The sequence below is a fragment of the Rhinatrema bivittatum genome, chromosome 3 (genome assembly GCF_901001135.1).
Source record: "Rhinatrema bivittatum chromosome 3, aRhiBiv1.1, whole genome shotgun sequence".
NCBI classification, from domain to species: domain Eukaryota; kingdom Metazoa; phylum Chordata; class Amphibia; order Gymnophiona; family Rhinatrematidae; genus Rhinatrema; species Rhinatrema bivittatum.
In genome coordinates, this window is record NC_042617.1 from 412,162,917 (window position 1) to 412,178,526 (window position 15,610).

Below are 15,610 nucleotides of genomic sequence, written 5' to 3' on the forward strand. Positions count from 1 at the left end.
TACCAGGAAATAGGATTTGTCATTGTTAAATCTCCGTAATATGGGGTCAGTTAAGGATACAAGTAAAGTCTCAGTTGAACGATTTTTCCTGAACCTGAAATGATTTCCATGTTGAATGTTCTGGTCATCTAGATAGTCTTCTAGTTGTGAAAGTACTGTTTTTTCGAGAATTTTTGAGAGAAAGGGAAGTTGGATACTGGTCTATAACTTCCCAACTATCAGATTAAATGAATTCCTTATGTCATGGCAGATGTAGGCACTCAAATAGGGTTTACAGCTGGAAAACGTATGTTAAAGGGTGGCGGAGTCAGGGAGGGGGGAACATAGGATCTTGCAGATCTTGCTGGTCTACTTTTAGCATCCTTTGCAGATGATTGACTATAAATGTCAAGGGCAGAGTCTTGTTTTGGGTGGAATTAGAAAATAATTCATGCAGACTAGATTTGAAAATCTGTTCACTTATTTTCCATAAATATTTTACTTACACAAAAACCAAGTGCACAATTCTGTGAACACTTTCTTCCCACAGCAATTTTCAAATGGAAAGTGCTATGCATTCCTTTAAAATATTCAGTACAAAGTTCATGGGTTCAAAGTACCTATGGATGTGGCAAAATGTTTGAAAACTGTTCTCTAAAAGGTCGATTTTTAAAAGCGTTTTTCACACAAAAATGCCCGGATATGCGAGTATGTAGGCCATGTGCAAGCAACATGGATTTTAAAAAGCCGCAAATTATGCATATATTTATTAGGGATGTGCAGAGCAAAATTTTATGTTCATATTTTTTATGTCCGAAAGGGGGTCCCACTTGCGGCCAATATGGACATAAAAAAAATCCAATGAGTTGGGTATATGTACATATGTGCAAAAAAAAAATTTAAACCCCCTCACCCTCCTTAATCCCCCCCCCAGACTGACCACAACTCCCTGGTGATCGAGCGAGGAGTGAGGACGTCATTTCTGCAATCCTTGGCGAGAAGCATGTGATGTCGGTGGCACGTCGAGTGACGCGGCGTCACGTGATTCCCGGCGAGTTCGCGCCGGACGGCTCGTTCGGCCCAAAAAGAACTTTTGGCCAGCTTGGGGGGGCCTCCTGACCCCCCCAAGCTGGCCAAAAGTTCTTTTGGGCCGAACGAGCCGTCCGGCGCGAACGAGCCGGGAATCACGTGGCGCCGCGTCACTCAGACGCGACGTCACGTGATTCCCAGCAAGTTCGTGCCGGACGGCTCGTTCGGCCCAAAAAGAACTTTTGGCCAGCTTGAGGGGGTCAGGAGGCCCCCCCAAGCTGGCCAAAAGTTCTTTTTGGGCCGAACGAGCCGTCCGGCGCGAACTTGCCGGGAATCACGTGACGTCGGCGTCACGTGATTCCCGGCTCGTTCGCGCCGGACGGCTCGTTCGGCCCAAAAAGAACTTTTGGCCAGCTTGGGGGGGTCAGGAGGCCCCCCCAAGCTGGCCAAAAGTTCTTTTTGGGCCGAACGAGCCGTCCGGCGCGAACTTGCCGGGAATCACGTGACGCCGCGTCTGAGTGACGCGGCGCCACGTGATTCCCGGCTCGTTCGCGCCGGACGGCTCGTTCGGCCCAAAAAGAACTTTTGGCCAGCTTGGGGGGGTCAGGAGGCCCCCCCAAGCTGGCCAAAAGTTCTTTTTGGGCCGAACGAGCCGTCCGGCGCGAACAAGCCGGGAATCACGTGACGCCGGCGTCACTCGACGTGCCGCCGACGTCACATGCTTCTCGCCAAGGATTGCAGAAATGGCGTCCTCACTCCTCGCTCCATCACCAGGGAGTTGTGGTAAGTCGGGGGGGGGGGATTAAGGAGGGTGAGGGGGTTTATATTTTTATTTTGGCTCAACAATCGCGATTTCCCACATAAGGAACATATCTATGTTCGATATGTGGGAAATCCGATCGTTTATGTCGAATCAATTTTTTAAGTAAAAAAAAAATATGAGTTGCGTTTTACTAATGCGGTCAATCCGAATGCACACCCCTAATATTTATACCTGTGCCAACATCATAAATAAGAGGGCGGAAAAGGGCTGGGACATAGGCGGAGTATGAGTGTTTCAGGGTGGGACCAGTAGTATTAAAACAGGACACCGCAGCACGTGTTGGCTTGCTATCTGCATAACTTTACATGTGCGCGCATGTTTTAAAACCTGTTTACATACTCATGTAAAAGCCAGCAAAGTCCTGGAAAAGATACGCAAACTATGTTTTCTCGAGCAGTCTCTTAAGATTAGGCGCATACATGTGTGTATGCTTTACATTCGCATAGATAAAGTGAATTTTAAAAGCCCAACCCGTGCAGAAATTAGTAGATGCGTGAATATATTGGGCTTGTGCGCGCCAATTGGATTTTGAAAGCTGCCTTAATACACTTGTAAATGTCAGTGCATGCACATTTCAGATCTTCTCAAAAATGGGCAGGGCATGAGTGTGGTCTGGGAATTGGCAGTACATGGGTGGTTCAAACTTTAAGCAGAAATTAGCGCGTAAATACTTAAGTGATCTGATGCATGCAGAGGTCCCCTGCCTTGTAACATTACTTCTGCTATGGATGGCATGTAAGTGAAATAAAAAACCCATTTTGTATGCAAATCTATCACATGCATATTCATTGTGGATATCCTGAAAACCTGGCCTATTTTTGGAACTCGAGGACTGGAGTTCACCATCACTGGACTAGGTGAACTAGTGGAGGTATCAGTAAACTGTTAATGTCAATAAAACAACTTCTGTAAGGGATTTTACAAGAGCAAGAGTTTTTTTTTCATGCATAAAATCTTTGGGCCAGATTAAAAAAACTATTTGCATACTTAAAATTGGGTTGTATTACACAAGTAAATGAAATTTACCCGAGTAAGTGGGCTTTTGAAAATTGATTTGTTCATAGGTTATACATGGGTATGTGCAGTTTATGTGGGTAAATGCTTTTGAAAATTGCTATGATAGAAGTTATATTTACATGTGTAAATTCGTTTGAAAATTCACTTGAAAATGTATATGCTTATATAAAACAGATATAAAAAGTATGTGTTTTCAAAGCAGTGTAGGTTTTAAGTGGGGGGGGGGGGGGGGGGGTAGAAATGAGCACATTTATAATCTGTGTATACCTGATAAGTACAGGATCTAAAATACTGTAGTAGATCTCTGTGTGGCCATATATACACACGGAGGGGCCACATGGAATTTTTTGAAAGTTATCCTCCATGAGCACATGGAGTGTATGCGATTCTCTGTTTTCAGTGTTTTATTTTCATGACATCCAGTTGAAAATAAATCATTACAAAACAAGAAAGTTAAATTCAGTTGTAATACTTGAAATAAATGTTGGAGAGATTGTGGAGGCAAGGGGTCTATGGGATATGTTTGGTGGTTCTGCGAAAAAACTGTTCCTTTTGGGAAAAAGATACATCAACTTATTCAGGGCATGACATCACTTTGGACTGGACTCCAAGTAACTTTTTACTTAATGTTACGGTGGATGAGGCACCAAGACTTATCCACAAGTTGATTATCCAAATTTTATTAGCTGCCAAGTGTGAGATAGAGGCTCATTGGAAGCAGAAGAGACTATGAAACATATATCAGATAGAGAAGCTTACAGCAACACAAAAACACGTGTCCTCCATTGTACTTGGTCTGTGTTACAGCATTAAGATAAAGATTTTGATAGTGAGAGTTGAGCTTATTAATAGATCTTACGGAGGTGGATAATTTTTGGGGGGTGAGGTGGTCGGGGAGGGGGGACAAAGTAGCAGTTATTGCTATGATTTATTTGCATTTCTGTATTTTTGGAAAACTTAAAATTTAAATGAAAAATAATCTTTTCCTGAGTCAGAAAATAAAGGGCTATAATTTTAACTCACCATATACGTATATCTTTCATTGCCAAACAAAGTAGAAGGAACTTGTCCAATTTTTAATCATGACCCTGATTAAGGGAGCCATGTAGTACTGTATAAGACTGAGAAAATAATATTCTGGAAATGTACCACTATGCAAGCTGCAATTATGTATCAGGGAAGACAAGTTTTCAATTTAGCCTTAAAGAGAGAAAGGCACCATCTGGGACATGAGTGGGGAATTTCTTGCAGAAAGTTGGTGCCATTAAGGAGAAAGTATGCAAGTTTGCAAGCATGAGTTTGCTTGCCTGGACACATATTGTGAAAGAAAGCTACTATCTTATATGCCCCTTTCAAAAGAGTCACATTTTTTGTGCTTTTTCCCTAACTGCACCATTCTTCTGTAATAAATGACTTTCCAATGACAGATCATTTATAAATATGATAGTGCAATTGCACCATCAAAAAAAACGTTTTGAGATGAGACCAACAGGCAACAGAGAAGGATGAAAGCAAAGGATGATAGGGTGGTAGCAATAGAGAAGGAAGGGTAACAGAAACATAGAAAAGAAGGCAGATGAGGCACATTTAGGCCTGGATTTTCTAAAATAGCAGGCCTTTCGCAAACCAAAGTGCCACCAAAGTGCCACCGTGAAAGTTGGTGCTATTGGGTGCGTTACTGGAGGCAATAAGGAGCCTTACCTTTTCTCTGTCAGCAATGTCTTCACTGCATCCGCCCCGGTGCCACCCCGACTCCTCCCCTTCCGGTGCCAACTCCGCCCCGATTCCACCTCGATCTATCTATCGCTCGCAAAAAGTCCCCTTTTGTGTGCGAAAGCTATAGAAACTGACCCCCTTAGTTTGCCCAATTTAATTTCTGGTGGAATGCCATAGAGCTCAGTTGATCTTTGACATTCCCCTCACATTTTCACAGCTAGGGATCTTCTGTGTTCCAAGCTTGCTTACATTCTGCTTCTGTTTTCATATTCACCACCTCCACAGGAAAACTGTTCCATGTGTCCAGCAACCTTTGGAGAGTGGTAACAAGAGTAGAGGTTTGGGGGGGGGGGGGGGGGGAGAGAAATAATGAAGACAATGATCATCGCACCTCCTACTTTTTGACCACTACTACCCTTTGTCTTCTGTTCTACAAGATACCTCCTATTTACATTTGGAACAAAGTACTGTATTTTTCTCTTAGCTCACTTCTCTTAGCTTAGTCCAAAATGCAATTTTCTACTTTCTCTCTCTGTCTCTAGTTCATTCATCATTTAACCTTTAAATTAAACTGTAGTTTAATAACAATTTTTAAAAATGTGCCCCCTAATGTTTTGAGTGATTTCTGCCATCCTACCTCTTCCTAGTCATGCTTGAGCATAATGCAGTCCTCTGAGAAGCATCCATGGCACCGCTGGTTGGGTGAAAAGGGCTATCACTATAGCAGCAGCAGTAGCCATTGTGCTTGGCCTGAGCACATCAGCTCTGCAGCACACCCAGACTCGACTGTCCTTGGCTAGATGTATTTATTTATATAAAACAATTTATAGTGTGTGCCCTCTGAATATTTTGGGGTGAGTTACGATTTCACATACACAATAAAAAATTGCAACAACATAAAATGAGACAGGATACCTAGGACCTAAAAACACAGCGATACAAGATGACTCATGGTATCAGTACCAGATGTAATGACAGACGCAAGAGGTGCTCTGAGCTGAACTGCATCGGTGCAGACTGAATCTCAGAGTCCTCCCCATTAGCACAGAACAGGATGGCAGAAAAAGACTACACGGCCCAACCAACCAACCTACCCACCCCATTTTGTTCTTTTATATAATGAACCTTTGGTAGGGCACAATATAAAAGTTAAATTGCAAATACAAATCAACAGAACCTGAATAAGAAAAGCGGCTCATTCTATAGAAAGAATCAGAAAGAAAGAAATATGAGTTAAGAATATTTGAAGTTATTTTAAGCAGTTGTGTTTGATATGACATTTTTAAGACTGGATATATTGTTTTTTAAATTACAGTTTGATCTCCAAAAGCTAAGAATCTACTGTGATCCAGAGCAGAATAACAGGGAAAGAGCTTGTGAAATTCCAGGAACTGTAAGTACATTCTCACACCCTGTTAAGAAGGAAAGGGTGGTTGAATTAACTCTAACCTATACAGCTAATATTGTCAAGGGCCCTGAGGAACACATTGGTTAAATGTTATCAGAAGTGAATGAGAATCACTATGTTCTGACATGGTTATAGTATTTGCTAAAAAGAGCAAGACTAGTGAACATTTGAAATTTTCATTTTTTTTAAAACATTGATGACATTTTTTTTTTAACATCAAAGATAAAAAATGGAGAAGAGAAGCCCAATTCATTTTGTACCAAGATCATGAATAAATTGAATTCTGCCAAGGTGTGCTAAACCCCTTTGGCCTTAAAAATGAGGAATTTTTAATGTCAGAAAACCAGTTTATCCATTCATAACTAAAAAATTCCATCTGTATTAGTCTGTATAATGCAGTACCCGATTGCTTTAAATGTGAATTTCAAATTAATGCAGTATGTATGTAGCCCCCTCTCCGGTTTAGGAACCAGGAGGGCAGGGACACATGAGGGTCCTGGGATCAATCATTAACTGTCTCCCACTCCAACACAGTCCAAGGGCCACAGGACAGAGTTCTTTCCAATGAGGAGAGAACAAAATCCTTCAAGGCCCAAGATGGCTGGGGTGACTCTTGATGTGTTGCTGGGGGGGGGGGGGGGGGGGCTGGTAACAGGTCTCTATCAAGTTTACCAGATGTGAGTACCACAAAACGCTCTGGAGGCTCAGGCTGAATGTCCAAAGATAAATCTTTACTGTCAGTCTTCTTAAATAGCTACTTGGCACTGTTCACATCAGTTCTTAGCTTGAAAAAGGTCACATTTATAGTTCAAAGATTTATCAGTTCAAGTGTCTCTCAGTATTGGCAATGAAACTCTTATCCTCTATGGTTAGGCAAATTAAGGTTCCCATTTGGGTAGGGGATCCTTAGTTGGAATGGAAAATCCCTTCTAAAATTACTGATGGCAAAAGGAAGGGATGGTAACTTCCATACTGGCGTATAGGTGCACACTAGTATGCGTGCGCCAATGCACACCCAGGGATGCAGCAATTTTATAAGTTGTATGTACATATGCATGGTTGTTATAAAATAGCCTGGATGAGCGCTTATGTGTGCCTAATTTTAAATAGGCGCAGATCACAGTTCTCTTCAGTTGTCTCAATGGGAATTTTCTTATGAAAAGTCCAGTTCCCTATTCAGGCAGGAAGGATAGCTACAAACTTCCTCCTGGGAACTCAGAAAAATCCTCACAAGAATGTAGAAATTCCAGAAACCACCTGTCACCTCTCATCCAGCCCTCTCTGTGAGGACTGGAGAGCACTGGAATCTTCCCTACTCCTTGTCTAACCTAACTGATGTATACCCTGAATTCCTTCAGCTAGGGTTACCAGGGCTCTTACAAAAAGGAATCCTACAAAAAGCAAAAAAACATCCAAAGATCTCAGTCAAAATATAGGACTAGCACCCACTCTTCTTCCCACTACGGTATCGGCCCAGGCTGTGAAACTCAGTACCCAAGCAGGCAGATAACTCAAGAAAACACTCCTATTCTCTCTAATTCCTAACCAAAATGCCAAACTGTGAAATGCTGCACACTTAGTGCTTTTATATACAGCAGAGGGTTGCTATTCTACCAAACTCAGTGGAGGAACTGTTCTGAATAGTGCACTCCTCCCTTCACTACCTTTCCTATCCTAGCTCACAGGGTTTAAGACTAGGGCCATACTGGGATGATCCCAAAGGGTCATCACAGGTAGGGGGCCAATTTCAATGAACTTAATCTGGGTTTTTTTTTGTGTGCAAATTGCTCAATTTGGATTTTTCTGAAAAAATAAATTCAGTGAGGTTACAATATGTGCAAGTAATAAGTTCAAATAGATCTTTAAAAAATAACCTCCTTTATTCACCAAGTGAAATGTTTAGAACCATCTGAATGCTATTTGGTGACCTTTGTAAAAGGAACACATGAATTGGTGATTTGAGTCCACTTCCCAGGAGACAGATGTCCACATTACTATAACCACCACCATGATTGGGTACTAATTGACATCACTGTTTTAATGGAGAGGTCAAAAGTTGCAAAATTATGTACTTTGAATTATCCTCATACCCTAAGAGGTGATTCTCTGAAGACCAAGGCTGAGGATCCTTAACAAGGCATTATGGAGACACTTCACTGCCACTGCCTCTACTCTACCTATTCTGTGGATAGAGGACTTTGGTTTCTGGTACTCTTCTTGAGCACTAAATTAACTATAAAATATTAACAACTAATCTCCAGTCCTCACCTCCCAAACTCAACCACAAAAAGCTTATTCTGAAGCTGTAGAATTCATCATAAAGATGATGATGTCTATTATAAAATATGAAAGTAATTTCTCACAACCTGAGAAATACCTGTTTTTCTAATAAAATAACATTTTTAAATGCATGAGATGTTAACAAAATTTAGCTCTTTCAAAATAAAAAACAGTTGATTCAAATTGAAGTTCTAAAAAGAACTTTATTGCTTGTGATTTGCAACAGCATTTCTTGCCAGGGATAACTCTATAAAATAGTAATCACTCAGCTGAGAGATTAGGGCTCCTGAAATAATATCTGGCTTCATAAGTAGATCTAAAGGAGCTTAGTACCTAAATATGCCAATCTAATGGTGCGATTCAGACCTCAGCTACCCATAAATCTTTATAAGTAGACAATTATTTATTGCTGAACAGGGATCTTATGTTTTAATTCTCTACTTTCAAAAATAAGCATGTTAAATAGCATTCTTATATCATTTATATTTCAGTAGTCTCTATAACACTACATAATTCTTGAGAGTTAAATAGTAAACTGATATTTTATTAGCCTACAATTCAGAGCAGGAGTATAACACATTCTCTTTCAAAATATCAACCTGGCTGCTCTTGGCTTTGTTCATCTTGTTTCTCATTCTTTTTTGAACAAAACTATTTGAATGCAGGTGCTAACTTTTATGATTTTGTATTTGATTTATCAAGAATTGTAATAAATGATGAAGGAATTATTTAGTTTCCACTAAAATCAATAGAGCTATAATTCTTCCGTAAAGTCAAATCAGCCTGAAAGTAAGGTTAAGCCGTACAATACTAATGTGATAGCTAGAGTCTATAAACATTTTTGCATTTTTTTTGTGCTGCAAGTATGTAGTATCTCCTATATTAGAATAATTACATTTTCTTAATACAAATACATTATCATGGATGTGGGAATTAAAAAAATCTAAATTTTGGGTCAACATGTGTGTCTTATTCTGAATATATTGTACTACATTAATTGCATGAATTGACAGTGTCTAAAGCAAAATTAAATTAATTGTGGATGTTGATACAATTTTTCATATTTTTGTTTTTCAGAATGGAGAGGTACAGTAGATTATAACATGCATGGACATTTTTACTCAAATTGAATACAAGGTAGTATATACCTTTATCCAAAGACTTCCTCAATCATTGGTAACAGGTAATTTATTCAGAAAAAGAGAAGTTAGTTTGGTAAGAGAATATGATGGAATTTGTATTTAATATTTATTGCCACACAAAACAGTGCCAGAAAAGCAACAACAAAATTACAATTAATTATGAAGCTGGTATAGCAAAATTAATTATATTAAGAAGTTGATGGAGGGATATATAAACAGGGAATCTTTAAGATCCATCACATGCCCAATTTACAATCATTGGTCCTGATATATTCACATGCCACAATTAATAATTGTTTTCCTATGTTAGGCAATTAAAAATTCTAAATGACAATTATATTGCATTTAGGGCTAGCATACATTAATCACTTTTAGCCCTGTTTAAAAAATAAATTCATTGAAACACTGTAATGTAATGCCTCAGCGCTACTCCTAACATCCACTCAGGCTGAACCCTGTATACACTTGAAGGGTCATATCAAACACAGCCTGCCTGTACCTACACATGTGCCCCTATATTGGCACGCACCAACTAGGTTCCTGCTTGTCTCTAGGCAAGGATCCTATCAGCAAGCTGCCCCCTTGTGGTTTCTAGAGACACTGATACCTCATACAAACTATGGGTCACATAGTTTCTAGAAATGCACCCACAGACCAAATACAGAAAATCCTGGAATCATTAAACAGTCAGGATAGCAAGCACTAGGGATGTGAATCGTTTTTTGACGATTTAAAATATCGTCCGATATATTTTAAATCGTCAAAAACCGTTAGGGCCACGATACAATACCAATTCCCCCGATTTATCGTCAAAAAATCGTAAATCGGGGGAAGGGGGAGGGCAGGAAAACCGGCACACTAAAACCCCCTAAAACCCCCCCCCGACCCTTTAAATTAAATCCCCCACCCTCCCGAACCCCCCCCCCAAATGTCTACGGCCGGCGCCATTTTGCGCTGCCATTTTGCGCAAAATGGCGCCGGCCGTAGACAACACGATTCGACTGCAGGAGGTCGTTCCGGACCCCCGCTGGACTTTTGGCAAGTCTTGTGGGGGTCAGGAGGCCCCCCCAAGCTGGCCAAAAGTCCCTGGGGGTCCAGCGGGGGTCCAGGAGCGATCTCCCGCCGCGAATCGTTTTTCCGTACGGAAAAACCAAAGGTAGCTCCGGCGCCATTTCTACAAGCACCGGAGGTCCGAGAGTGGAAGATCACAGCGGGACCCTTCCTCTGGACCCCAGGTAATTTAAGGTATTTTGGGGGGGTTCGGGAGGGTGGGGGATTTATTTTAAAGGGTCGGGGTGGGTTTTAGGGTTTTTTTAGTGTGCCGGTTTTCCCGCCCTCCCCTTTCCCCTCCCTCTTCCCCCGATTTACGATTTTTGACGATAAATCGGGGGAATTGTTATTGTATCGCGGCTCTAACGATTTTTGACGATTTAAAATATATCGGACGATATTTTAAATCGTCAAAAAACGATTCACATCCCTACCAGATACTATTACCCCAAGGTCCCTCTCTTTGTCCATGCAAGTTAGTCTTTCATCCCCCATCACATACAAATCTTTTGAATTACTGTGCTTCAGATGCATAACTCTGCTCTTCTTGGCATTGAATTGCAGCTTCCAAATCTTTGACCACTCTTCAAGTTTTCTTAAATCTCTTTTCATTCTCTCTACTTCAGGGACCACTCCTGTTTCCATGGATCTATTGAACAGGTCTTTCAGCAACCTGCCAGCACTTCTGAGCTTTCTTATTATCTCGGGATTATCTCATCTGATCCCATGGCCTAGTCTACTTTCAGTTTTCCTAGCTCTTCCCATACTTCTATTTTGTAAATGGGATTGATTCTATCCCAGTCCCATCCATTGTCTTTTCAACAAGTAACTGCTATTCTCCAGAGTCTTCTTTATTGAATACAGAACTGAAGTATTTATTTACTATTTCTGTATTTCATTATCTTTCTCAAAACATTTCTACTTGTCTCTTTTCAATTTTACTATCCCATCTTTGCCCTTCTTTCTTTCACTAATATATCTGAAAAATGTTCTGTTACCTTGCTTTATCTCTTTAGCAATTCATTTTTCCATTTGACCTTTTACTTTCCTGATTTCTTTTCTTGTCTCTCTGTTTCACCAAGTATTCATACTTGTGTTCCACTTTTTGGGAAAATGTGTACTTCTTGAGTGCCTTTGTTTTCGCCTTTATTTTTTACAGCCAACTCCTTTGAGAACCAGGTCAGTTTCTTTTTCCTTTTACTCTTGTTTACTTTTCTTCCATAGCGATTTGTTGCCTTTGAAATAGCTTCTTTTGATTTGACCCACTGTTGTGCACTTCATTCATTATCTCCCAGGTTTCTAGTTCCTCCCCAAGGTATTTCCCCATTTTACCAAAGTCTGTATTTTTGAAATTCAAAACCTGGATCTTCATGTGACTTCTCTTTATCCTGGCTGCAGTATTGAGCCATACTGTATGATGATTATAGAGCTCAAGTGGACACCTACTCCGACATTAGAGATATTGTTTCCATTTGTGAGTACTAGATCAAAATCTCTATGTTCCTTGAGGGTTCTATCACCATTTGCTTTAGCAGAGCCCCTTGAAGGGCATCCAATATATCTTTACTTCTTGACGATTCTGCAGTAGGCAATCTTCAATCCACATCCAGCAAATTAAAATCTTCAATAAGCAGTACTTCACCCTTCTTTCCCTCCCTTTGGATGTCTTCAACAAATCTCTGTCTGGTTCTTCAGTTTGGGTCAGAGGCCTGTAGACCACACCCGTGTAAATGGAAAAACCATCTTCTTTTTTTAGGACAGTCCAAAATGAAATTAATAACATAAGAAGAGTCATACCTGGTCAGACCAAGGGTCCATCAAGCCCAGTATCCTGTTTCCAACAGTGGTCAATCCAAGTCACACCAAGTACTCAAACATTAAATAAATCTCAAGCTACTATTGCTTAATAATTAATAGCAGTTTATGGATTTTTTTCTCTAGGAACCTATCCAAATCTTTTTTAAACTCAGCTATACTAACTGCTCTAACCACATCCTCTGGCAATGAATTCCAGGGCATATTTGTGTGCTGAATGAAAAAGATTTTTCTTTGATTTTGTTTTAAATGAGCTACTTACTAACTTCATGGAGTGCCCCCTAGTCTTTCTATTAACTGAGAGATTAAATAACTGATTTACATTAACTTTTTCAAGTCCTTTCTTGATTTTATAGATCTCTATCATATCCCCCCTCAGTCGTCTCTTCTCCAAACTGAACAGCCCTAACTTCTAGAGATGTGAATCGTGTGATCGATCGTATTAACGATCGATTTTGGCTGGGGGGGGGAAGGAATCTGATCGTCACGGTTTTGTTTTTTTTAAAATCGTTTAAATCGTAAATCGAGGGAGGGCAGGAAAACCGGCACACTAAAACAACCCTAAAACCCACCCCGACCATTTAAAATAAATCCCCCACCCTCCCGAACCCCCCCCCAAATGTTTTAAATTACCTGGGGTCCAGTGGGGGGGTCCCGGTGTGATCTTCTACTCTCGGGCCACAGCTGCATTAATAGAAATGGCGCCGGCGCTACCTTTGCCCTGTCATATGACAGGGCAAAGGTAGCGCCGGCGCCATTTTGGTTCCTGTCCCCCGACGTCACGAGCGCAGGAGATCGCTCCCGGACCCCCACTGGACCCCCAGGGACTATTGGCCAGCTTGGGGGGGCCTCCTGACCCCCACAAGACTTGCCAAAAGTCCAGCGGGGGTCCAGAAGCAACCTCCTGCACTCGTGCCGTATTGCAAAATGGTGCCGGCCGTATGGCCGTATTGCAAAATGGCGCTGGCGTCCAGCGGGGGTCCGGCCGTATGGCCATATGGCCATACGGCCGGACCCCCGCTGGACTTTTGGCAAGTCTTGTGGGGGTCAGGAGGCCCCCCCAAGCTGGCCAAAAGTCCCTGGGGGTCCAGAAGCGATCTCCTGCGCTCGTGACGTCGGGGGACAGGAACCAAAATGGCGCCAGAGCTACCTTTGCCCTGTCATATGACAGGGCAAAGGTAGCGCCGGCACCATTTCTATTAACGCAGCCGTGGCCCGAGAGTGGAAGATCACACCGGGACACCCCCCCCCCCCCCCCACTGGACTCCAGGTAATTTAAAACATTTTGGGGGGGTTCGGGAGGGTGGGGGATTTATTTTAAAGGGTCGGGGTGGGTTTTAGGGTTGTTTTAGTGTGCCGGTTTTCCCGCCCTCCCCCTTCCCCTCCCCCCTCCCCCGATTTATGATTTTTGACGATAAAACGGGGGAATTCCTATTGTATCGCGCCTCTAACGATTTTTGACGATTTAAAATATATCGGACAATATTTTAAATCATCAAAAAATGATTCACATTCCTACTAACTTCCTTAGGATTACCTCATAAGGCAGCCATTCCATGCTACTTATCATTTTGGTCAACCTTCTCTGCACACTCTCCAGTGCAATTATATCTTTTTTTGAGATGCAGTGACCAGAATTGCACACAGTATTCAAGATGCAGTCTCACCATGTAGCAATACAGAGGCATTATGATATCCATCGTTTTATTCGCCGTTCCTTTCTTAATTCCTAATATTCTGTTTGCTTTTTTGATCACCACAGCACACTGAGCCAATGATTTCAATGTATTATCCAGTATGCTTCTTCTTCTCTACCCCATGTCTCTTACATTTCAGTTACTTTGATATTGCTTTTGATATAAAGTTCTACTTTATATTATATTTATATTGCTTTCTTCTTCTGACAGTGCTTAAATGGTCCTAGTGATGTGGGCACTACACTTGTTCCCTGTGTGTGCCCTCCCGGGGAACCAGGACCACCAGGTGTTAAGGTGAGTATTATAGTATTCATCACTGTAAAGATTTATGAAGGTACCTTTTCAACTGTGATCATGATACTTTGAAAGTACTACCTTTATATTAGAATTTACACTGACCTACTGCTTTTTAGACTGGTACAAAATACAATATGATGGTAACTTTAAAACGTGCGCACCCATATAAATGTGTATTTGGATGTGCGGTAAGATGGCTGAAATGTTATATTCCTCTTGCAGATATGCACATGTTATAAAATCAGGAAAATCAGGTTTTAGACGCAAACGTGAGGGAATTTTATAACATGTGCATGTCCAGGAAATAACCAGTTTCACCAGTTTGCCCACCTGTTTACCCAGTCTATAGCTATGAACTCAAGACCTACCTGGTTCTATAGCTTGCATTTCCCCCAGTTGATCCCGACCCTTCAGGCAGTTCATTTATGACTAGAAATAGTTTTATTCAGACTTACACCTCATCTATAGCAGAAATAATTTTGCACTGAAATATACCTAATGTGTATACATATGTGAAGCTACATATGTGCATATCTCAGCCCCTCCCTGAAACTTCCATGCCCCACTCACATTCCACCCTTTTTTCCCCAATGCGAGATATGCATACATTGGTACTTGTGCGCATATGTGGCAGGTTTATAAAATCGGGAAGACACGTATATTGTGCAAGTTCCATTTCTTCAGAAATCTTTTTGAGAATCTATAAAGAGGCTCACAGAAGCAACAGTCTAGAGCCTAACAAAGTATATTGCTGTGCTCTTCTACAAATAAATTATTTAAAAGTGATTTTCAATTATTAAGTTTTTCTGATTTCCGTGTTCAAAATTATAAAGAAAAATTGTTTTAGTTAAAATTAAGTGTAACTACTAACCCAAAAAGGAACAAACTAGTCTCCACAAAATATGTATAAGACCTCAAAACTATAAAGTAGAGGCAAACAAATAAGCCCAGATTTTCAAAAGGCCCTCGTGTGTAAAAACGGAGGTTTATGCATGTGGCTGAGCCTTGTGCTCTGCGCGCATTTTAAAACATGTCTGGCCACACGCATAAACTCAGTTCATGCACAAGTGCCAGGCCCTGAAAAAGGGGTGGGCTGGGGGGCGGGGTCTGGGTGGGGAGGGGCGGGACGGAGGCCGGCCAGGACAGTGGCCATTAGCTGCTGTTCCGGGGAAGAGCGTGCCGGCAGCTGACCGACGCATGGAGATTACTGCTGCTCCAGAGGATCAGTAAGTAATAAAATAAAAAATTTTGGTAAAGGTAGGTTAGATTTAGGGTCTGGGGAGGAGAAGGGAAGAGGGAGGAAGTTTTGGTAAGGGGGTAGAGAGGTTCCCTCCCAGTCCGCTCCTTTTAAAATCAA

At 41.4% G+C, this 15,610-nt stretch overlaps 1 protein-coding gene across 2 annotated transcripts in view; it reads left to right on the top strand.

Annotated features, from left to right (window-relative positions):
• Positions 1–15,610, top strand: part of LOC115087934 (collagen alpha-1(XXI) chain-like) — a 454,903-nt gene that overhangs the window by 156,273 nt on the left and 283,020 nt on the right. For both annotated transcript variants that reach the window (XM_029595690.1, XM_029595691.1), the window contains exons 7-9: positions 5,880–5,957; positions 9,330–9,338; positions 14,167–14,250. In XM_029595690.1, coding sequence (XP_029451550.1) covers positions 5,880–5,957; positions 9,330–9,338; positions 14,167–14,250 — 171 coding nt within the window. The remainder of the gene's footprint in view (positions 1–5,879; positions 5,958–9,329; positions 9,339–14,166; positions 14,251–15,610) is intronic.